This window comes from Lepisma saccharinum, chromosome 3 (genome assembly GCF_977018435.1).
Source record: "Lepisma saccharinum chromosome 3, izLepSacc3.1, whole genome shotgun sequence".
NCBI lineage: Eukaryota > Metazoa > Arthropoda > Insecta > Zygentoma > Lepismatidae > Lepisma > Lepisma saccharinum.
In genome coordinates, this window is record NC_139231.1 from 43,882,770 (window position 1) to 43,908,002 (window position 25,233).

General features: G+C 36.9%; 2 protein-coding genes across 3 annotated transcripts in view; one reads left to right on the forward strand and one right to left on the reverse strand.

The window, feature by feature from the left end:
* The window catches only part of Sema2a (Semaphorin 2a), a 1,542,453-nt gene that overhangs the window by 323,167 nt on the left and 1,194,053 nt on the right, over window positions 1-25,233 (forward strand). The window lies entirely within an intron of this gene.
* The window catches only part of LOC145985005 (clavesin-1-like), a 35,467-nt gene continuing 18,111 nt past the window's right edge, over window positions 7,878-25,233 (reverse strand). Inside the window, exons 5-8 of the mRNA XM_083118495.1 lie at window positions 24,406-24,599; window positions 19,146-19,256; window positions 16,143-16,287; window positions 7,878-8,498 (exon numbers count right to left, since the gene is read on the reverse strand). Of these exons, the coding sequence (XP_082974621.1) occupies window positions 8,464-8,498; window positions 16,143-16,287; window positions 19,146-19,256; window positions 24,406-24,599 (485 nt within the window). The 3' untranslated portion in view covers window positions 7,878-8,463. The remainder of the gene's footprint in view (window positions 8,499-16,142; window positions 16,288-19,145; window positions 19,257-24,405; window positions 24,600-25,233) is intronic.

The window sequence follows — 25,233 nt, forward strand, 5'->3', positions numbered from 1 at the left end:
GTGGGAAAGTATTCAGCACTAGAAAACCGTGGATGGTGAAAACAAATCGATTGTTTTTTTTTAAAAAAAAAATTCTCAAGCCCACTCCTTCGAACTTATTTAGTTTCCGACGTATTAGTCTGATTCAGACCCTTCCCACCAGCACAAAATCAGGGCAAGGGATGACATTTGAATATCGTGAGAGAACTGCCGCAAATTTACGCTCGGTTAAAATTTAGGGCACCTTGTATACGAGACTGTGAGAGAGAGCTTCCAATTTTGAGTGCGAGACACCATTTGCCAAGTCTCGATACCATCCTGATACTTTTCGATTATGTATGTATGGGTGTGTGTGTCTGTATGATGTAGGTCTCAGGTTCGAATCGTTTCGGATCACGGTCTGGGCATGGGTGTCTCATCCCTCATTCTCATCTTCGCGATTAGTGAAAAATTGCAGAAAAGCGAAGTAAAATAAACCAAAATCAATAAATCTTTCTGCAAAGGCGCTGTGCATTGTGGAAATATTGCATCATAAAGAAGAGAGATAAATCTTTCCCGCCTATTAACAATTATTTCTAGATCAGAAGCCACTTTACGTGCATCAAGATGTAAGTGTTAGAATTGACAAAAATCACAATAATGCAGTTTAAGTAGTACCAGCCTAACCTAACCTACATTCCTAGGACCTCCCAACAACTTTTAACTCATTTTACACTTCTATCTTCGCCTCTCCGTCACCGGCATCTGCCTTTCTCTATGCCGTCCACACGTGATAAACGGTATGCTTTACGCAGACAATATTCTCTTTTGGTGTGGTATCCACCTTTAGACGCTTTATGGCTTCGTACCTTTTTATTTTTCTACTACTTACACGGTGCTCCATTAGCCTTAGAATTAGCATATCCGTTTAACCGTGGCGATTCATCCAAATGTGGCCGACTTCATAGGCATATGTTCCGGGTTTGATAATCTCATTTATTTGTCTGTTTCGGTATCTCCTTGCGTGACCTTTTTGACATTAAAAACAACCTCAGCTCTAGAATTAGGACAGTAGTGACGGTGGGAAACTTCACGAGTGTTACTAGGAATTTTAGTGATAGGGAGACCGAGTGTGTTTCAGCGGAGAGAGAGGGGGGAGAGAGAGACGTATACATGAAGAAAGAGAGGCGAGGAGGACAGAAAGTAAAATATGAGGCAAACATGTAGAGAGCGGGACAGACATAGAGAAACGAAGACAGGTATAGACAGAGAGAGAGGGAGAGAAAATACAAAAAGAAAGGAGAGAGAGAGAGAGAGAAAGAAATAAGGTAGAGGGAGACAGACAGAGGCATTTGGAGAGCGGGACAGACACAGAGAAACTTAGAGAAAGAGAGACATAGAGAAACTAAGCCAGAGAGGGAGAGAAGGAAAGAGGCTTTGGGGGAAGCGATATTAAGAGACAGAGATGTGTAAAACGAAGGACAGAGGATAGTGTGAGAGACAGAACAATAGGGTAGACAGAGAATCTGACAGACAGAGGAGAAACAAATGTATTGGCTGTGAACGGCATGACGTCAATACATGTTATAAATAATATGTCGCTAAAGACAACAAAATTATTGGATGGATATGTATACATGTGCGTATGTATTTGTGAAGTGGAGGGAAGGATGTGTGCCTACAGATAATGTTACAAATAGACCGACGCTGATTTCTTTGTGGGAGTGGTCAGGGTAATTCTCTGAATAGCCAGAGTTCCCAGGTTCGAACTGTGGTCGGTCGTGGATGTATCATTGTGTTCGTCTAACCATCCATTTCATCAATTCATTATTCATCGTCGCTATTAATCCAAGAGGAAGAAACGCCACAGAAAGTAGAAGTAGAGACAAATAGACAGACAGATTTTAAAAAAAGTTTCTTCCTAGATATTCATCTTTCTTTTCAGATGAGTCTGACCCTCAGATCTAGTATTTTACGCTATCAAGAGCTATGTTGTCGGTATTGCCTTATTTTGATCAGCCAATTTTGAACGAATTGGACTTGAAACTTTACATATCAACGCTTCAGATATATATTTTTCACATAAATATGACCTTGAATTATGCCTTATGTGTCTGATATTATACAGAGATAACTATAAAACATGTGACTAGCAAGCGATGATAATTTAAAGATATAAGAATAGTGTAAAGTGTAATTATGTGGCCATGATTTAATGTGTCATTTTTTAACATTAGCTGTGCGATTTCACTTTTAGTTCTTTGAGCAGCCCTTAGATGGCAGAAATGTAATGATTTTATGAAGCAGTGGGAATGTCAAATAACTGATTGCACAGTTCCCATTTTGTTGACTATATGTATTTTGTTAGTAATGCTGTTGTAATTATTACAAACAACTGAATGATACACCTTTGCTTTCGTCAACATGTCCTTAAAATTGAAGTCTCCAAAGATTTGATTACTGTGTTTACAATGTATCTATACATGACACTTTCCCTTGGCAATAAACTAGGGATTCCGTTATTTGTAGGGTTACCAGATCGCTATAAGCGAAAACCATGACATAATGTTCCAAAATGTAGGACTTTAAGCCAAAATGTAGGACGCAATGCACTCTCAACAAATAATGCACATTTCTAGAACAAGTTAGAAAGTAATTTAAAATTGACACTTTTCAGTTTTAAAAACAATATGATTTCTTAATGAATTGTTAAATGCAAAATTCCCAGAGTTGAAATCAATACTAAACAGTACACTTCTTACTACATGTATTACTGGTACATCACAGAAGAGCCAGTTTCTCTCTAAATTTCATGTATAGTCAAAACATATTTCTTAGAGACTGAACAGCCAAGCTGTTTGAAAATATATTGAACCAGTACCAAACGTTTTACAGACTTAATGAAAAAAAATATTTCTCTCATGAGTCCGTTGTGCTGATGTTAATGAAAGTACTCTCTCAACATTTGTATTATGACTCCGTAATTACCATAACTTGAAATAGTTTCAGAAGTTTCATCCAGGGTAGTTTTTAGTTCAATAACTTTGTTCTCTAAACCCCCTGCTTTACAATCTAAATATTGAATAAGAATGGGAAACACCTTGTTCCATCAGTACAAAACCCCAAGGCAGGAAATTTCGCTCATGCACCGAACATTGACATCATCAGAATGTGGCCCCAAAACTTGTTCATAAATTGCTTCCGTTTCTGTTCTAGCAGGACAAACTTCTATTTTATTCTTGGGCAATGACTATTGAAATTGGGAATGCAGTCAATAGACTTGTAACTTGCATGATTTATTTTTGTTCAGCTGAAACACCGTACTTTCTAAATTCATATTATGTGACGCTCAAAATGTAGGACATTTATGATATTCTTCAAATTCCTCCCGGACTCCAGACATAAGGCTAAAATGTAGGACATGTCCGGGAAAAACCGGACGTCTGGTAACCCTAGTTATTACAAACTATCAAGTCAAACAGTTGCTCTTGTGTATGGGGGGGCATCTGAGTAGACTTAACTTGTCTTCCTCCGTTATTCTCGCCCAGTGGCTCGCCAGGTGTTTTGGCTTGCTTTTCATGACTTCCCGGAGAATGAGTCCTGCACAAAGATATCATTAAGTTCCTCTTGGCCATTCCTTACCACACATCAATATTCTATGGGAATTCGTTGACGTTATGCCAGTAGAGCATGGAACAGCCTGTCCAATGGATTTTAGAAACTTCGCCTCTCAGCTGCTTCCCGTCAACATTTTAAAGAAAACTTTAGAATAACTTACCAGCACTGAAAAATAAAACTTTGACAGCCTTTCCTCACAAGTTACTGTGTTATCACAGGTATATGTGTGTGTGTTATGTGAGTGTGTTTGTGTTCAAGTGGGTACGTGTAGAATATTGTGTTTATGTATGTATATTTTCATTTGTATTTCATTGTAGAACTTTACATGATACGTATGTGGATGTGTATGTATGTGCTCATAATATTTGTTACGCATATTTTTAATCTTTAGTGTTTCAATGTTTTTTTAAAACTTTTTTATGCTACTTATACTTATGTGTGTTTGTGTATGTGTGTGTGTGTGTGTGTAGGACTACGATATTGTATATATTCTTGGTCTATTTTTTAACACTTTTACATTTTATAATTACTGTTTGTGAGAGTAAACATTATTGGGTGTAAGAAAAGGCCTATGCCCCAATTCCGCCATTGTAAATAATGAAATATATGAAACGATAGGTATGATTTGAGTGCCTGGTCGAAATTTAATTCTCCTTGGAAAATGTACTGAAGTTACAAAAATTAGATAAATAAATAGGGTAATGGGGTTAGCCTCAGATAAATTAGGACTGTCAAGATTTGGACTTCACCTTGGCATGCATTAAGTCCCTTGATCCCACTTGAAGGCCGTCCAGATGCTAAAGTTTACTTGAAGAGGGTTACTGGGAACTTTCGTTCATCAGATAACTTCTTCCAGTAGGAACATGCCTATTTTGCATCATAAAATGTTTTTATGACCATAAGAATGACTTCAAAGTGGCAGATGACGCCGCAGAGACGGTGCTATAAAATGAGTCACATCTAACTTGCAACTATTCTGCTACTCTCCCTCTGCTTGTTTGCACCTTTCTCTTCTTTTTCTTTTAACCCTCTTTCCATTTTTCTCTTGCATACACTATATTTCCATCATTTCCATTGTACCTCTTCGGTAGCATAGTGACCAACACTATCACCTTGAAAATAAAGGGTCTCAGGTTTGGCTCTCGGTGGCCATTTTCGCAGTGGTTCGGATTTCGTTTAACTGAAATTACCCTCTCTCTCTCGCATTTTCTCTTCTCTTTCTCCCCCTTTTCCCTCTCATTCTCTTCATCCTCCCCACTCTCTTTCCATTTCCAGGCTCAAGTTCTTTTAACACTCTAGGTCCATTCCCAATTCGCCTATTTGAGCAAAACGTGGGCCTAAACGTCAGCAGACTTTTGCTCTTATCACGCTCTCATCCTTCCCTTCTTTCTTTGTTCTAATTTTCCATCTTTTTTCTCTTTTCCTTTGAGCTTTCCAAGTGTAAAGCGTGAGGTCGAGATAGAAGCTAAAATTCATTTCAAATAGCAAGCTTCTAAGTAAATTAAATGAACGTCCAATAACAGCAAGATATATGTGGTACGGAGCATTTCTACTGTCGAAATTATTTACTTTCTTATGGAAGTATATAAGAAAAGCAATGCTTGTTAGTAGGTTTTCTTGAATTTGTTCGGGAGAGAGATAGAAAGGGATAGGGAGAGAGTAAGAAAAGCTGAATAAAGCGAAAGAGTGGAAAGACAGGAAAGAAGGAGAAGTGAGAGAAAAGGAAAGAGAGAAGAAATGTTAAGAAAAAGGAGAGATACAGAGAATGAAGGAATGAAAGAAAAAAAGGATAAGGGCAGAAAGGGAAAAAAAAAGAGGGAGGAGAAGAATATTGGAAGGTATAAAAAGAGAAAGAAAGGTAGAAAAATGAAGAGAAAGAGAGGAGAGAGTTAAGAATGAACAAGGTACGTGAAACGGAAGAGTTTTAGGAAGATAAGGGAAGAGAGAAAGGACCGAAAGAGATATGGAAAGATAGGAGAAGTATAAAGAGAAAGAAAGAAGAAAAATAGAGAAGAGAGAAACATGGAGTGGAAAGGAAAATTTAGGTTGGCGGCCACCTGGCAAGTTACTAGGTCCCACTTCCATGAAACATCTTTCGGATGAATTCGAAATGATCGTCCAACATTGCGAGAAACGTGCAAGTTTAGTGTGTTTTCCTGTAGCCCTGTGAGGAACAGACACCAGAGGAACATTTCTGAAATCTAATCGAGTCTGTTTCCGAAGGAATTACAGGTGTTTTGACGGCGAAAGAGGAAGATGTTCCACTAAGACTAAATTGATGTCTAAGGGAAGACGGGGCAATGACATTGAGGAAATAAGGAAAATTTCAATTCCGAGGAACTAATCCTATTAGACTCCTATCGGATTACAGGCTCCATAACTTCTGGAACTGCTAACATTGTCAGTCCATTACATTCCGAGAACGCTTATTACACCAACTTATGAAGCTAATTTCCCAAAGATACCAGCCAAGGTGTCTGAACACAGTGTTTATTAGCAGGAAGGGGTTTAAAATGGATGTTCATTGGTCGATTTCCACAGCCAGTAGCAGTTCAGCATTAGCATCCCCCGCAACGTGACGGATCGGATGAGTGGGTTAGGTCCCTGAGGCAATTTGCATATTTGGCTATTGGGAAGGTCTGGTTTTTGATTGATCCGAGTCTTTTAGCACTGTTGTTGTGGAATTCGAACCTTTTGGATAACTGTTTTCAATTTGCGTGGTTATTGAGCCTGCCTTATTGGTTGTGGTAAGCGAATGTGTCAGTGTGAGGAGCAATTTTTCAGGACTTTCGGCTGTTTCCATTAGGAGTGGTTAGTAATTACGTCAGTTAAATGTAGCTAACTAAACTAGCCTCCTTCTGGAGTGGAGACTGAGAGAGGGATACAGAGAAAGAAAAAGGAGATAAAAGAGAAGGAAAAGGAGAGGTATAGGATATATAAAAGAAAGTAGAAAGGATAAGGAGAAGAAAGGAAAAGGGTAGAAAGAGAGGAGGAGGAACAGCAAGAGAGAAAGGAACGAAATATAATAGAGATAAGGGTAAAGGAAAATAAAGAAACGAGAGAGAAGAGAGATAGTGATTGCTTTGGTTCATTTTGCTTTGCTTTTCTGTCACTTAGGGCTAATCTAAAGATGAGAATGAATGGTAATAAAATGAAGGGACAATCACAAACATACGTGTACTATGATCAACACAACACGAGCCCCACATACTGGTCATGAGTCCAGACGCCAAGAGCCTTGAAAATCTCCAAAATGCAGTCCATGGTGTTGTACTACGTTGAAAAGAGGTGACATTTGGGTGTCTCCGCAAAGAGTCACCCTTTATACCCCATGTGTAGTTTGAGTTTTTCTTTTCTTTGTTTGTCAACTTTATGGACAGAGAGACTAATCGGGACTGGACCTACCGTTTAAAGTGGGACCCGAATCACTATGTATGTCCACCGGGTATCGAGCCTGGGACACCTTGATTACAAGGCGACGACGTTACCATTACGCCATGGGGGATTGGATTGATTTGGTGTTTTAAGTCCACTTTATGCACAGTAAGGCTAATCGGGACTGGACCTACATTTTAAAGTGGGATCCGAACCACTATGTGCCTCCACCGGGAATCGAACCCGGGACCCCTTAATTACAAGGCGACGACGCTACCATTGCGCCATGGGGGAGGCCCTACAGATAGAGGTCAGAGGAAATAGACAAAAACGAAACGCGGAAGAATGGGAAAGAGAGAGTGAGAAAGAGAACGTAATGGAAGAAAGAGTGGGGTGAGACAAGGTAAAGGAAAACAGATAAGAGAAAATGAAGGAAAATAGATAGGGGAAGAGATGAGAGAAAGACTTTGGAGAAATAGAGGAGTTGGTAATGATAGAGTGAGAGTGGAAGAAAAATACGACAAGGAGGAAATAATATTGAAAGAGGACGAGGGGGAGGGAAGAACATGATTAAACAACTTGGTGTCAAGTTTCGGATACAAATATTTGTATACAATAATACAATTTCATATAATATATGGGTAGCGTGTCTCATTCTGATAGCAAACTCTCATTTAGTTTGGGAACATTGTATGGTGTAAATGTTTTTCTGCATTTGATCACAGTACCTTACTTCATACAAGCCCTGAGATGAAGTAGAAACTATGACGATGTTTAAAGAAAATTAGATTAAATTGTGCATAGTGATTACTGATTACGTACAGTTGCCTTTAAGATAGATAAAGTCAATCATAAATATAGTGTACACGAGCCTCATAATTAAATTCTCACAAAAAGAGTTCAGAATAAAAGTGGTTCACTAATAATTGGATTTCTTGAGTAGACACGTTTTATTGAATATATGCACATACATACATAATCTTACATGCATACGTATTTTCACATATATATAACTACAACACAAATATACTGTTGCTACTAACCTGTTGATGTATTTAAGGTATATTGAATAATTAAAATACAACACAATACTATTGTATCATTTGTATTGCACTGTGTATGACATAATAAATACATTTCAGTGAACGTTGTACGCATCTAAACAAATAAGTTACGTATTGTAAATATAAATTCGCATTAGATACATAGTGGGTTTCTGAACTACATGTCAGTGAAACCTGCAAGGCCGGCGTTTACTCACGAGCCCCTTTCCATTGTTTGATCCGTAAGATTTTGGACTCGAGAAAACAGTCCGATGTTGGCGAATTCTACCGGTACAGATAAACGTATTATTAAACGTATTAGATTATATGTGCTATCCGTCTCCATGTTATTCTTCCTTTTGCATTTTGACGTCTTCATCCATTTATGTCATGTGGTCCTGCACTGTAGTTGCTCTGTACTCTCTGGTTCTGTTGTGGTCGGTTTCTCTTGCATCATCTAGGCCACTTGTTATTTGCTCGAAAGGTAACCGTATGTTGACACCTCTGAAACGTAAGAAGAGTTTATTATTTATTTATTTATTTATTTGTAGTGTTAGAAAAACGACCAAAGAAACATTTTATTACACTTCTTGTCACACATTTAGTGTGGTGACTATGGTCTTATGTTTTTAGATAACTGTTATAATGTGGTTGATATTAACTTATAATAAAGCGTAATAATTTATGTTCCGACCTCTGTGGTGGAGTGGTTAGCTCATCACGCTACGACCGGTAGGGGTACCGGGTTCGAATCCTTGCCTGGGAAAGGATTTTCTTTGTAAGTGTTCTTTCATTAATTTCATCACTCATCCTCATCTTCAAGATTATCCAAAAGTGGCAGAAAAGCGAAGTTAAATAAACTAAATCAATCACTCAATCAATAGTTTATGTGAGAGGAAAATATCTACCCAACCACAACAGGAGAGTTGTAGTAGTGCTGTTTTTCATTCTTCAAAATTATTATACAATAAAACTCTTGCAGTTTATAATAATTTTCACAATGAAGTTGTATCATAATCCATTATAGTTATTATTTTTTCATACTGGATGTTCCGATGTACAGGTTCCGAAATTGTATTAGGATAGGCTGTTTTCTTTTAACAAAAAGAGAGAGATGTAATGCATAGGGATAATTCAAAATTAAAAACGAGTAGCAATTTACATAAATGTATTTTCATGATTAGCCACAAGTGGTAGAAAACGAAGTCAAATAAACCAAATCAATCATATATTTATACGAGGTTTGACAATTTACATCCAGGAGTGGCCCTATGAAAGCAAAATTTGCTTGTCTGTTCACTACCGGCTACAGTGACCTTCGAATCACCCTGTTGGAAACAGTCTTGAAAATCGTTTTCGGGAATACCTTGCAGTAACGTTGTTACGTTGCGTTGGATGTCAGCAATATCAGCATATATTCGTCACTTCAGGGCATTTGTGAATTATGAGAGAAGTAAAAAATGGCAGTCAACACATACTTGCCTGGCTCATCATCGCAGCGACACGTTGCGGCCAATATGGGAATTAAAATTGTCCCATCTCGTGTATGGATTACAGTTGTTTTATAAGTTCATTAACTTATCACTGAATATTTTGAATAATCTATCAGAAAACTTCGGAAATAATTTTGTTTTTAGTGCACAGTAAACTATTTTTATTGTGCCACTATCTATTAAGAAATATTACAATGGTAACACTGTTAAGCCTTGTTTCCATGTTAATAAAACATCAAAATGCTGACTACGGCAAAATTTATTGTATAAAAAATATACACTAAAAACGTAACGTTTCCACCCTCTAACAGGGTCTTCTTCAGACGAATATTCGCAATAAATTCTCTGAATTTTATTGTGAATATTTGTCTGAATAAGATCCTGTTAGAGGGTGGGAACGTTACGTTTTTAGTGTATATTTTTTATACAATAAATTTTGCCGTAGTCAGCATTTTGATGTTTTAAATATTAGTACAAGTATCATCCTTGAATTTTTATTTTATTTTTGAAAGTCCATTTTTGCAACAAGGGATTCATCGTACTTGGATCTACAACTTAAACTGGATCAGAAACAATAAAATATGTCGTCACCAGAAGGGGGAACGAGGACAAGTATCCCTACAAAAAGAGTGATTAAATATTATGAAAATGTTGAAGTTGTAGAAGGAGAAAAGTCTACATATAAATATATCCAATGTAGCTAACATCATATCATATGGTTGCGTCGTATTGTATGATCTTCCCCCCCCCCCCAATCCTGATTCGCCTATGCCGATTGATTATGCAATAAACTGAAAAAGTAAGATTACAAACCATGCACGATTGTTTTTTTTTTTTTTTTACATGGCTTCCTTCCTGTCTCTGTTCTCAAGTACCGTATCCTACATTTCTCCTTTTAATGATAATTGTACATATGTTTCTCGAAAATCATATCCCCATGGCATTTTTCTTCCAGAAACGTCCTTCTCCTATTTCTCTTTTTCTCTCGCGCACACATGGCAATACAACGCTTGAAGTACACGCTGAGCCACTGTCTGCTGTCAAACCTTGGCTCTGAAAGCTGAATCCAGTACAGTGCCGGATCTACAACCCGCAAACCGCGCAGTGCGGGGTGGGGGCGGAGACAAGAAAGACTTTAGGGGGCCTTCAGCCATTGACATAGCTGAGGGTTCGTATATGCGTATGTAAAAAATAAACGTAGTACAGAAACGAATACAATATATACAGGTAAAGGTAAAGTAAAAGTATCCTGTGCATGGCACCTTGCCATGGAGGCACATTTAGGGTAGGGCCCCACATATTTTCTATGTCGACCATCTTGGAGGTGATGTGATCAGCACCACGTTGCGGCCTTCTTTATCCCCACCTCCCTCCGTATACCATTTTATTTGATACTGGGTGGACCCTAGAGCCGCTTTATGCTAGGACACAGCCGGAAAAATTCCGACCTTTGATCACTTACCACGGGTTTCCCGTGTGGCAGTCAGACTAGAATCAAGTCAGGCTAGAATTTCATGAGAAATGCAGGAAAAAGTCTGCATGATTGTAACAAATGTATCATTTTCCAGGTGTGAGAATAGAGTGTCATATATACATCACATCATACACTTCCTTTTTAAAAAAAAAATAGTTGAATTCATTATGGCGGCCACCAATATGGCGGACTTCCGGATGGAACAAACCAATGTGGTTCCTCCTAAGCCTAACCTGTTTCTATCATGACCAATTGTACCAAGCCTAACTCCTTTAGTTTTTATAGGGGATGTTAAGGGACTTTTGAATCACCCTCTATGACCTTATATGTGACTTTGTTAACATGAGGTTAATAATTACACACCCATACACATACATGTGTGTGTGTAGAGGTAGGTAGGTTGGTAGAAGGGGTCTTTGGTAATATTTTGCGGGCGGGGACAAGATTTGTAGATCCGGTACTGATACAGTACCACTATGACATATCCGGTGTGTTGTTTTTTATCACGTATTGGACTGTGTTGTTTCTTTATTTCTGCTAAATGGCTCCATGGAGATTCGTTTTACATCATAATTGTCCTTGTAATAGTTAGTTAGTTCTGATAGTCCTATCGTAGTTCGTTTCCCTAACAATATGGTCAGTGAAGACGAAAGTCATTCTGGTTCTCAAGTTGTGAGTACTGATTAGCAAAATGATGTGTCACTAACATCGTATTAATGTTAATCAAAATTTGATGTGTAAGAACTGAGAGTATTTAAATATATTCTGACAATGAATAATTATAATTTTCAAATGCTAAACTCAGACTTATGAATAGTAACAATGTTCTAAATCTAATCCAAACGTCATGAACAATTGCTGAATTTCAATTGATAAACAAGGAAACTTTGAAACATTGAAAGAGAGATGAAATCTAATCCAGTGCCATGAGAAATTAGTGAATTCCAATTGATAAAAACAGGTCAACTTAGGAAGACTCACATAAATCTGATATCTAATCCAAATGTTATGATCAATCGCTGAATCACAATTGCTAAACAAGAAAACTTTGAAAGACTGAAAGAGAAATGAAATATAATCCAGTGTCATGAAAAATTAGTGAATTCCAATTGTTAAACACAACTAAACTTAGGAAGACTGGCAAAGAAATAAAATCTAATCCAGTGCTATGAGAAATTAGAGAATTCCAATTGGTAAAAACAGGTAAACTTAGGAAGACTGACAGAAATCCCAATTGGTAAACAAGGAAACTTTGAAAGACTGAAAAATAAATTAAATATAATCCAGTGCCATGAAAAACATGAAAAAATGTAATAATTCATAAATTAATTTGTTTAATATGGAATAAAGAAGAAATCCCTCAACAGTGGAAAGAATCCATAATTGTTCCTGTGTTTAAAAAAAGGTGATAAAATGAACTGCAATAATTACCGTGGAATTTCTCTACTCTCAACAACATACAAAATATTGTCTAACATTCTTTTAACAGGACTAACACCATATGCTAATGAAAGTATAGGTGATTACACTGGGGAACAGTGAAATTGTGGCACAGTGTTTGAGAGCTAATTTAGGGCGATTTCATGCTGCTGAATAATGATATAATAATATATTTCCTGAATTGGCTCTAATTAATGAAATAAATGCAACTAAACCAAAATGGCTGAAACATAACACATACATATAAATGAACTTCCAACAACAATTTAATATTTCTTTTTGTGATTACATTCATTAACATGATTTTTTGGTTCACTCCATGTCATGGGCACTCCAAATTTGAGTCCCTTTCGTCCGCCTTGGCCCCAATAACGAAGTGATTCCAAACAAGTTTTGCAAACTATATGTGGGACCCATTTTTTATTATTTTCTCCCAGATTTTTGGCAAAATAAGCCTGATAGAAATCTCTCATTAACTCCGTGATATTTCGTCTCTGTGATGGTAAACAATATATTCCACATATATAGCAAAAAAAACATTTGGGTTATTGAAACACTTACTACGTGAGGACCTCATATTTCCAATGTATTCAAATTAAACGCATTTCGCTTAGTTATACTACAAAATTCAACATTAAGAGATATATTGGATATATTGCCTAGCAATGCTTCCTTCGTAAGTTGCCTAGCAACAATTTACAAATAAATAAACAAGTTTCTTAATGGGAATTTCAGCCCATTATCAAATTTTGATATTACAGAGAAAAGCGTGGAGTAATTTTACTTCCTACATTTTCCATGGTGTGTTTATTTTTATAACTGGAGTCAATTTAACTGAACCAATCATGCAATTGGCAATCACAGCTGTTTTGTGTGCTGAAACTGTTATTAAACTTTATGCCACAAAATAAAATCTTTTTTTTGTTCCCCAGTGTTATCAATGTGGATTTAAACGTAACAGATCAACTACAGATCAAATTTTTCACATCACATAGACACTTGAGAAAAAGTGGGAATATAATCAAAATGTCCATCAGCTATTCATTGATTTCAAAAAAGCATATGATTCGGTCAAAGAGATAAATTATATAATATATTAGTAGAGTTTGGAATACCTAAGAAGCTTGTTAGTATGATAAAAGTATGCACCAGTGAAACAGAAAGTAAAATTCGTGTGGGTATTAATATGTCTGACAAATTTACAATTCATGATGGGTTAAAACAAGGAGATGAATTATCTCCATTGCTCTTTAATTTTGCCTTAGAATATGCTGTAAGGAAGGTAAAAGAAACTAAAGAAGGACTAAAATTAAATGGTGTGACTCAGTTGTTAGCATATGCAGATGATGTAGACTTACTGGGGGATGATGTGAATACAATTAAGAATAATGCTAAAATATTTTTCAAAACTGCTAAAGAGATAGGTTTGGAAGTTAACAAAGAGAAAACTAAATATATGCTTACAGGCCGAAACCAAGTGTTAGGTAATAATCAAAATCTAATTATTGAAAACAACTCGTTTGAACCAGTTTCCAATTAAAATACTTAGGAGTAATATTAACAAATGAAAATTATATTAAAGAGGAAATAAAAAGTAGGCTTAATTCAGGAAATGCAAGTTACTTCTCTCTTCATAAACTTTTGTCTTCTCGTTTAATATCTAAGAAACTAAAAGTTAGAATATACAAAACAGTAATTTTGCCTTTAGTATTATATGGATGTGAAACTTGGTCCCTTACATTGAAAGAGGAACATAAATTGAGAGTATTTGAAAATAAGATCCTTAGGAAAATCTTTGGACCTAAAAGGGATGAGGAGACAGGTGAGTGGAGAAGGTTACATAATTTAGAACTACATAATTTATATTCATGTCCAGATATTATTAGAATAATTAAATCAAGAAGACTTAGGTGGGCAGGCCATGTGGCACGAATGGGAGAGGAAAGAAGAGTTTACAGGATTCTTGTTGGGAAACCTGATGGTAAGAGACCTGTAGGAAGGCCAAGACGAAGATGGAGGGACAACGTTGAGATGGACCTAAAGGAAATCGGTAGGGATGGAAAAGAGTATATAGATCTTGCTCAAGATAGGGACAGATGGAAGGCCGGTGTTGCTGCAGCCATGAACCTTCGGGTTTAAGAAGGCTAGAGAGTTAGTTCATAAAAAACTAGTGAATTCCAATTGGTAAACACAAGTAAACTTAAGAAGACTGACAAGGAAATTAAATCTTATCCAGTGCCACGAGAAATTTGTGAATTTTAATTGGTAAAATCAGGTAAACTTACGAAGACTGACTAAAATCTGACATCTAATCCAAATGTAATGATCAATCGCTGAATCCCAATTGTTAATCATAAGAAAACTTTGAATGAATGATATAGAAGTAAAATCTAATCCTGCGCCATGAAAAATTATTCAATTCCAATTGGTAAACACAGGTAAACTTAGGAAGACTGACAGAAATCTGACATCTAATCCAAATGTAATGATTAATCGATAAATTCTAATTGAAAGAATGATAGAGAAGTGAAATCTAATGCTGCGCATTCAAATATTAGTGAATCCAATTGGTAAACACAAGTAAACTTAGGAGGACTACAGAAATCTGAAATATAATCCAAATGTAATGATTAATCGCTGAATTTGAATTGGTAAACACAAGTAAACATAGGAAGACTGACAAAGAAATTAAATATAATCCTGTGCCATGAAAAATTATTGAATTCTTATTGGAAAAAACAGGTAAACTTAGGAAGATTGACAAAAATCTGACTTCTAACCCAAATGTAATGATTAATCGCTGAATCCCAATTGCTAAACACAAGTAAACTTTTAAAGACTTGCAAAGAAATTAAATCTAATTCAGTGCCATGAGAAATTAGTGAATTCCAATTAGTAAGATAGGTAAACTTAGAAGACTGACAGAAATCTGACATCTAATCCAAGTGTAATGTTTAATCGATGAATTCCAATTGGTAAACACAAGGAAACTTTGAAAGAATGATATAGAAGTGAATTCTAATCCTGCGCCATGAAACATTAGTGAATTTCAATTGGTAAACACTAGTAAACTTAGGAGGACTGACAGAAATCTGAAATATAATCCAAATGTAATGATTAATTGCTTAATTTCAATTGGTAAACACAAGTAAACATAGGAAGACTGGCAAAGAAATTAAATATAATCCAGCGCAATGAAAAATTAGTGAATTCCAGTTGTTACAAACAGGTAAACTTAGAAAGACTGGCAGAAATGTGACTTCTTATCTAAATGTAATGATAAATCTCTGAATCCCAATTGGTAAACACTAGTAAACTTTGAAAGACGGACAAGGAAATTAAATGTAATCCGGAGTCCATGAAAAAGTAGTGAATTCAACTTGGTAAAAACAGGTAAACTTAGGAAGACTGACATAAATTTGACATCTAATCCAAATGTAATGATTAATCGCTGAATTCCAATTTGTAAACGCAAGTAAACTTTGGCAAAAATATGAAATCCAATCCAAATGTAATGACTAATCTGTGGCTAATCTCTGAATTCCAATTGGTAACCGCAAGTAAACTAGGAAAACTGACAAAAATATGAAGTCTAATCCAAAAGTAAAGGAAAATCGGCGAATTTCGATTGTTAAACCCAGTAAACTTAGATAGACTGGCAAGTATTTGAAACCTGAAACACAATGGATATTAGCTGAGAACTGATCAGCACGCCAGAATGAGCTCAGGAAGGCTACTTACCTTTGAGTGCTTCCGATAGTTCCTCCATGTGTCTGATGTACCCTGAATTGTCAAATCCCGGCACGGTCCCTCCATAGCATTCCGGCAGAATTTCAGGCTGTATGTTTGCATCGAAGTTAGACATCAAAGGTCCGTGTGGATGCACCTGCATATAGTAAAGCATATGGCAGAAGTTATAACCGCTTTGCTCACATCTCTTTTCAGAGCAATCTACATGTAACCGTGGAAACCAGATAATGCAAGTCTCATTGTTATTTCATGTAGCATGTCGGAGCCATTATTTACTTTGTTACTTGGAATGCATTTTCACAGAAATGAATATTATTGATTAAACTGAATTCAAGTAATGCATGCTACTTTTATGTCCATAAAATTTTATCCTTCCGCCTAACACAAAAGAAGCTAAATGCTACTAAATTTTGCCTATAATTTGCAGGGATGTGAAACGTATTCCGTTACGCTAAAACAGTTTTTAAAAATGAAATCACAAGAAAGATATTTGGACTTAAAGCCGTCCTTACACCAACAAAATGATGCTCTAACAACACGTTGAATTGCATATCTAGCATATACGTATGGTGTCAGAGCATACTTCATTTTCCTCCTTGCACTCAAGCTTAAATTTCAAGAATTATTATTTAGGAATGGTTCTAAGTAAAATATTTCAAGACAGACTGTCGACTAATCATAGCACATGTTAATTGATTATCGAAAGAAAGCATCCAGGCATAGAATGCTATTCATGTGTTGAAGAGGAAGTGACGCTGAAAGTTTAACCACGTGATTATGAAAAAGCGATTTCAAATGGCGATTTTGTTGGGTCTTGAATGTTCCGTTTCGATGAGAAATGAATCGTATAAGAACGGTTTTAAAGAGATGAAACAACAGACATGTGTAATACCTACTGAACTGCATAATCTACATTCATCACCCAGAATAATTCAATCAAGAAAACTTATGTGGTTACGCCGTGTAGCACGGGAGAGGATAGAAATGATTACATGATCTTTGTTGGGAAACCTGGTGGTAAGAGATCTGTAGGAAGACCAGTACGAGGATGGGATGACAATATTAAGATGTATGTGATGGAAGTTGGCAAGAAAGGTGATGAGTGGACTGATCTTGGTCAGAAAAGAAACTGGTTGAAAATATAGTGGAACCTCAATTTTACGTTTTTCAGGAGACCTAAGTGAAAGAACTTAAAATGCGAGAAAATGTAAAATCGGGGAAAAGTTTGTAGCATTTTGCTACATTGCGACCATCAAGATTAAATGTATAATGTGAGAAAATGTAAAATTAGGGAATGTAAAATCGGCCTTCCGCTGTACCTAGTCTAGCCATAAATACTATTACACACTATTTTGTAAATAAATTGAATGTGGTTTCAGATTTTTAAATTTGCTTTTGATATGTTACACTTACATATATTATACACAAATAGCACCAATCAATTTTCAAAATGTCCACTTTTTGCCCTCACACAGGCTTGAAGTATCTCTGACCAGGCATCTATTGCAGCACTGATGGTCTCGATAGAAAAGTCTGCCACTGCTGCCATCAAAGAGCACTTCTAACTTTCAATTACAGGGTGCCTCTTCTTGCAGACAATCCCCTCTAGCACCGACCACAGTTTGTAGTCCAGGGTATTGAAATCAGTGCTATCAGATGGCCAATCAAAAGTAGAGATGAAACGAGTACACTGGTCCCCAGTCACCTTCACGTCTTACCACCTGGGCCAGAATCTTTCTGGAATCTCGAGGGTTCATTGTGAAACATTGTTTGTTTCAACAGCATCACTACAGGATGCTTTCCACACACACTTCCACATGGCTTTTTAAGTCATTTTCACAAAAATGAAACCTGGTGGAACTCTCATGGCTCACCCGCAACCAAACCGTGACTGAGGAGGGCTGGTGGCATCTCTGAACTCTCTCACGAACTTCTCGAGAGCACATGCCCTTTCATTTTGGTGGTTAAAACTTTCTTCAGTGGTGAACAATTTTTCATCAGTGAATAGAATCCTGCTATGCAAATTGGCGCCGTACTGCTGCACGAGCCGTCTCCATTTCAGTTTCCTCTGCTTCTTCAGATGTAGGGTCAGGAAATGTCCAATACTCTGCCAGTAAGCTCGAAGTCCAAAGTCTTCATTAAGTACGCTGGACATTGTTGTGAAATGTTCAGCTCCTGTGCCATTATCACTTGCTTCCGGATGGGATTTCGACGGACGCGAACCACAAATGCTTTAACAGCAGCCACTGTTCATACGGTGTGAAGTCGACTAACTCGTGGCCGATCTTTCATGCTACCAGTCTCGGTGAATTTCTGGATTGTCCGATACACAAACCTTTTGCTGATGTTCACGCTTTTTGGGGGCTGGAAAATCTTTTCAACCATCTGCAGAGCAATTACGGCTACTCTGTTTTCACATTCTCCTTGCTCCATGCTAAGCACAAGAAGATACACTCTTGCTCTTTCACAGTTGAACACACAATGGCCAGGAGTGAACTTCGGCACAGGCATGGTTCATGAGCCTGATTAGCGGATATACAGTTGATATATATTATAAAATGTATTATTGTATATGATAAACTAGCAGTTATGGCCATTGTACATAGTCTGTGCATAGCAACGATTATGCATCTTTTTTATGTGTCTTATGGATGATTTTAAGTTTTAAAAATGTAATCCACCTTGTTACAAGTTTGAATATATTTAATTCTGAAGTTCCAATCTTGAGATGTTTATTTCTGTTTATGTCATAAATATTAAGACACAACAACAGTTCAAGCCGAAAGTTTGTAACAGTATTTATGGCAAGACTAGGTATATAGTAGTACAGCAATGGACCTTAGAGTTTAGGTATGTCAGAGAGATAATTAATTATGGACATTATTAAAGCAATGCTACAGACATGAACTTTCTAGTGTTCTCGTTTCCCTCCTTTGTTAGAAATACAAAATGTAAGCATTACTCCCACACATTCTTGTGTTCACAGATACTTACCCTGGATTGAATTTTTCTTGAAACGAAGGGTTTGAAGAGCATGTATAAAGCACCGAAATAACTTGGCGTATTCAATCCATGAAGATCCATGAAACGAATGGGATATGTGTCCTGCAAAGCATAATAGAAAGTTATATATATGCTAAAATAAATAAATATCTACACATATCAATTTCAACATTAAATAAAATACTTTTAATAGGCATCGCCTTGTTAGTATTCATGGAATATGCAAAATGCAAAATTTAAATGTCCATAGCTATATCTTTCAATATTAAACGGTGTACTTTGCATTTTCTTATCTTGCATTGCTTTCCTTCCACTTTTGCCTAATCACGACGATGACAATGAATAGTGGGTGACGGTTAGTTGCACCCCGAGAATACCTAAATGGGCGAGATGCACCGCTAAACTCTTCGAACCAAGGGGTCAGTTGCACCGCTAAACCCTTCGGACCAAGGGGTAAGTTGCACCGCTTACCCTTTCTCCGCTAATTTTCCCTTCACACTTTTCACAGGCTTAGGACTGTCATGGCTAAAAGCTCATGACGAGTTTAAAAATTTGAGGATCAGTTTCCTTTGTCTAATTTTACCTTTGTTTCAATTTTGTTTCTTCTTATCCTTCTTTGATGTAGTAGGAAATAGCCTTTCAGAAATCAAATCGTGTTAGTTCTTTATTCTTATATTCCTGCTTCATTTTTTCCATATTTTCCATTCTCTGTTTCAGAAATTTACTATGTTTCTTTGTGACATCTGCACTATTTTTTAAAGCATATACATCAACCTGGGTCTGCTTAATTACTTCAATAAAAGCCTAAATATTTGGATTAGGTGCACTGAAATTGGAATTGAATTTCGCGTGAAACTATTCACAAACATTAGTTGTTCTCTCTCCGTCTACTTTATCTGAAGCCCATAGTATTGGTGGAAATTTGGCATCTTCCGAAATGTATGTATCTATCAAGTAATCAGTGTATTTTTCCAACTTTTCATCCTGAGGAATTTCCGGCATGTCATGTCTTTTCAAGTTCTTATCGGGGTCATGATTATGGTTCACATCACATTTTACAATAACTGTGGCATTTCCGTCCGTATAAATCTTTGTTAAGCAACTTCTTTTTACTCATCTCCATTTAAGTCCTTGCGTTTCATACTGCCTGTAAAATTTATGACTACCGTAAACCATAAGCCTACGTCAACCGGTGCAACTCGCTTGTTTTGTCACGAGAAAGTCGGGTGCAACTAGCTTGTTTGTACACGAGGAAGTCGGGTGCAATTCGCCCAGTCGTTTGATTCACATGTTATGCTAGCGGTGCAATCGACCCTCGTCCTGAATAGTGATTAGGTGAGATTACTTGAAAGCACACTAACAGAGAAACAAACATGTCCAGATCACTCAACGAGTAGTTTTAGTAGTTAACATTTTGCAATTATAGTATACCTAGAATGCATTTAAATTCCTTGTTCCTACAAATATGTAAACACGTGTAACAATAACCGGCTCGGGGACTGAACTTGTTAAGTGATCGGTTTTCACATCGCCAGCCAAGTTTCCAGGTTCAAGTCCAGGGCTAGACATTGGTATCAGGCCCGTACCCAGGATTTTTTTTAGGGAGGGGCCAGACCCAAAAATATGTGTTATATATATAAGGTATAGCTTGATGCATTTTGTTTACATTCAGTTTTCATAAGTATTTATAAATGGTAACAGTTCCGCAAATTAACAGTGTATTCAAATCTCCAGCACCATTGAAAAGGAATGATAATTCTATGTTTAGACAATAATATATATTTGTGAATTAAATGTTACGTATTAGCAATGACGATTAAAGCAAAGAACATGTCTAAATGTGAGTTAACAAAAAAATAGACATTTTCGCAACACGACTGCAATTCAAAATAAAAGATGGGACAGGGATTAAAATTAATGGACTGTCTTGATTAAATCGGAACGGGACTTCTGGTAGTCTGGCATCAATGGTTATGAAATAAAACTCCCAATATTGAGACTTCAGACTTCCGGTGCCTGCTTCTCTCCAGAAACAACCAATTTATTTATTTTTGCAAGCACAAAATTGATTTTTTTATAAATTGGAAAAATCGTCGATGATATATATACTCGTAACTCTTTATAGGTTCACATTTAAATATTTGAGTCTTTGAGGGGGGCATGGCTCCTCCCCTAGGTACGGGCCTGATTGGTATTACGTATTTGTGAGTGTCAATTTCATTTTATCATCAAACATCCTCATCGTTGCAATTATCCAAGATTGGCAAAAAAGTGACGTAAAATAACACAAATATAAATACATGTACAAATATTATTAATGGGTTACCAACCATGTTCTTCATTTTCGGGATGTTTTGAATGGCTTTACAGTATTTTAGAACTGAAAATCTGGAGCCACTATACACCAACGCCTAGGCAATAGGAAGATTCTCTCACTTACCGTTAGACATTGTTTAAATGAATTCACAAACAATAAACACATACTGTACAACTGAGCAGTGGCGTAGCAAGGGTGGGCGAAGAGGGGAAATGGACCGGCGCGTCACGCCTGAAGGGTTGATACGAAAAATGTAAAAAATTGAAGTGAGATAAAAAGATGGAAAAGGCTAATTTATGTGGGCAAAAAAAATAAAAGTTCTGTTTTTTATCTGGCTTTAAATTCTAGTTAAACGTTATAATTATAATTGGAATGAATACACAGGTGGGCGGGCCCTAAACCTAATGGGCCTGAAAAAAAATATAATCATTGTCGTATTCCTCATGTGAAACATTTACGCAAAAATTCACGATAACTTTCTACGACATTTTTACCCATTTATTATTATCTTGAATAAAAAGTACTCCAGATTTTAATATGTTAACAAGAACTGCCACGAAGCAAGTGTGAGGCATTTAAATGCTTGTGTTGTTTTTAACTCAAGGAGGGCATGGATAATATTAGCAGTTCTTCCTTCCTTCCTACAGCTTCAGCTATCAGCTCCAGGGAAACAGAGAGACATTTTTAGGGTGAGTGAAATTATTAAATATAATTTTCGTCAGTAATTTATTATTATTTAAATATGATAATTTGCTGACGTATCCCTGAAGATTTAGTATCGATTCACACTGATATTTCAAATGTAACCCTTACATGGTAACAGGGTTGGTCCACCACCACAGAGTAATTTCCTTTTTGTTGTTATGTTGATATTAATGTAAAAATTTGCAAGCACGATTGCGTAATCATCCTCTGTAATAAGCTTTATTAGTAGCTACAATCAGTTGTTGGAAGAACATTGTTGGTGCTAATTATCGACCCTCTGGGGCGGCGTATCGCAATTGTTACATCCACGCGTGCGAAAATTTAGTTCTACACTTATGCAAAATGTAATTCAAAGAGGTAACCGACCATGAATTTGTTACTTTTTTGTATCAAATTTTGAAAGAAAAAGATGACTTCGTCGATGATGACTACGGACAATCTGAAATTGTGAGAAGAGCACGTGAAAACCCCCTTCGAAGTGTGTATCCGGCCTCGTTTAATTGAACTTTCAGAATTGTCAAAATTAAATAAATTGCAATATAATAAAGTAATGTATCATATATTAATACTTAGAGAAAGAACACGTACGTATGTATGATATTTGAATTGTATACGAAACCTCTGGATTGAGGGAAAAAAAACCGTTACCAACGAAAGGTGTCAAATGTCTGTTACCAAACTAGGATTAAAGAATGAATGGGGACTTCGCATTCTAATCTCGCCCAGGGCCTTGCGATATGTTGCTGCCTCACTGCAACCATAGGCGTGCGCACGGGGGGCAAGGGGGGGACAATTGCTCCCCTAATCACGGACGTTCGCATATTTTTTCCATGAAGGGACAAGCAAGGCATTTTTCCATGGAGCATATTATCCCGATACTAGTGCTGTCCCCTCAAAAACACCTCTTGAATTTTAAATTATCGCATTCCTGCGTCCCAATACATAATAATTAATGTAAATTACTATGACTAAAATCAAATTATACGTGTGAAATATATACTTTTAGGTTGACCTTCGTTTTCGAAGGGGAAGGTATGGTCGGTCATCCTTGCCCCCCTTCCAGACGTTCCATGCTCCTATACACTTTCACCTAGAAATTTAGTGGAGAAAATCTTATCGCTGTTATTAATCAATATTATACTCTAAAAGGAAATGGCGCAACCACAAGGGGCAGAGGGGCATTGCCTTTTCCCAACCTTGGACGGAAATCAATTGTGGGGGGGGGGGGCAAACATTGAAGTAAAAGAAAGCAAGACTAGCAGAATGTACGAGTAGCAGCATAAAAGTATACTCAGGATCGAATTACTTTTCACGTCCTTCTTGCATTATTTCATTCAGACGGCCAGGATCACCTGCAGGGGGGCACAGAGGGGCAATTGTCCCCTCGACTTTAAATTTTATACATATAAAAATACATTTCGTAAAATTTTCTTGCTCGCTTCGCTCGCAAGCTCTGCTTTTCTTGCACTCTTGTCAAGTTCAGAGCTGTAGCTAGGAAGTGGCGGGAGTTGGCCCTGGTCGCCGAACAATCTGATTGAGAAAAATTGTAAAAGAGAAGGCCAGGCGTCCCATGAAATTTTGAGAAAAATTGTAAAAGAGAAGGCCAGGCGTCCCATGAATTTTTTTGCGCCCTATTAAATCAATATTGTTTTCAAGTTGAAAAAATTTGGGTCGAAAAATTTTTTTTCTCGCAATTTCTTTTCTCCACTGCATTGTAAATTACCAGAGAGAAGTAAAAACAAATAAGTACTTCAGACAGTTGCTGCTATACAGTTTGGTTCGGAGGAAAAGGAGCGTTCACATTTCAGAGACAATTTATATAGTTTTTGCTGTTGGTTGGTATCGGGCGGATGAATAGATTATGTATTGTATTTAAATAATATATATATATATATATATATATATATATATATAGTATATAATATACACACGCACGCAAACGCACACATATATATCAATCACATCAATGCAAGAAACTAAAACAGTGAGATTAAATGAGGTATTTATTTCCCTACTGAATTTTCAAGGCTTTTGCCCCCCTTAATAGAGGGTCTGCGCACGCCTATGACTGCAACTAAGTATATGTTTGTGGCACACGCATTCATTCTACACTGAGAGAAACGTCTGCTTGGCAGCCGGGGCTCAAGGTCACTGGTGCAGACCATTTCGTTGAGGGGTGTGATAGACAAATTAATTATCAATCTTTCCTCCTTTACCCTGTAAGCTTACCGTTACAATGGAGCATAGAGTCCTGATGAACTTATAAGTCACCACCTTGAGCTGGGTCCAGCCCAAGCCGGTGAAATCTGCCACCACTACCAAACCCCCTACATGGAGAGTTTGATCCATCATCAATATTTCCAGATTGGTAAACAGAGCCCTCATCATATCCTTATCGGTTATCCTGTCGGTATCGATTTTTCCTGCAAAACGTGAATAAATAGTTGATATCATAATATCGTAATACTAGTTGACCTCTATGTTACGAAAATACCCAAGATTACTATGTGGCAGGAAGCCTCCCCAATGGCGCAGTGGTAGCTTCGTCGCCTTGTAACCAAAGGGATCCCGCGTTCGATACCCGATGGAGGCACATACAAAGTGGTTCGGATCCCACTTTAAACTGTAGGTCCAGTCGCGATTAACCTTACTGTGCATAAAGTGGACTTAAAACACCAAATTAACCAATCAACTACAGGCTAGTAAATTTTTGATGTTATTTAAGTTCATACTAGGTTGGTGTTCTTGATTACTTCTTTAATAGTTAATATTGGACCGTAATTGGTGTAACTTAGGAAAGTAAGTAGGTTACTCTTCGCACGAAAGTAACAGTTGGGCTGAAAAGTTCGTAGGCTAACATAGTAAAAAATATTTTTTTGACAAAATTCGATTTTATTATTCAATATAGTTGCCTTCGAGGGCGATACAACGATTATGGCGGTCATACAATTTTTCGATGCCATTTTTATAGTACGATTTCTCTTTAGCTTCAAAATAGGCCTCAGTTTCGGCGATTACCTCTTCATCAGTGCTAAATTTCTTTCCAGCGAGCATTCT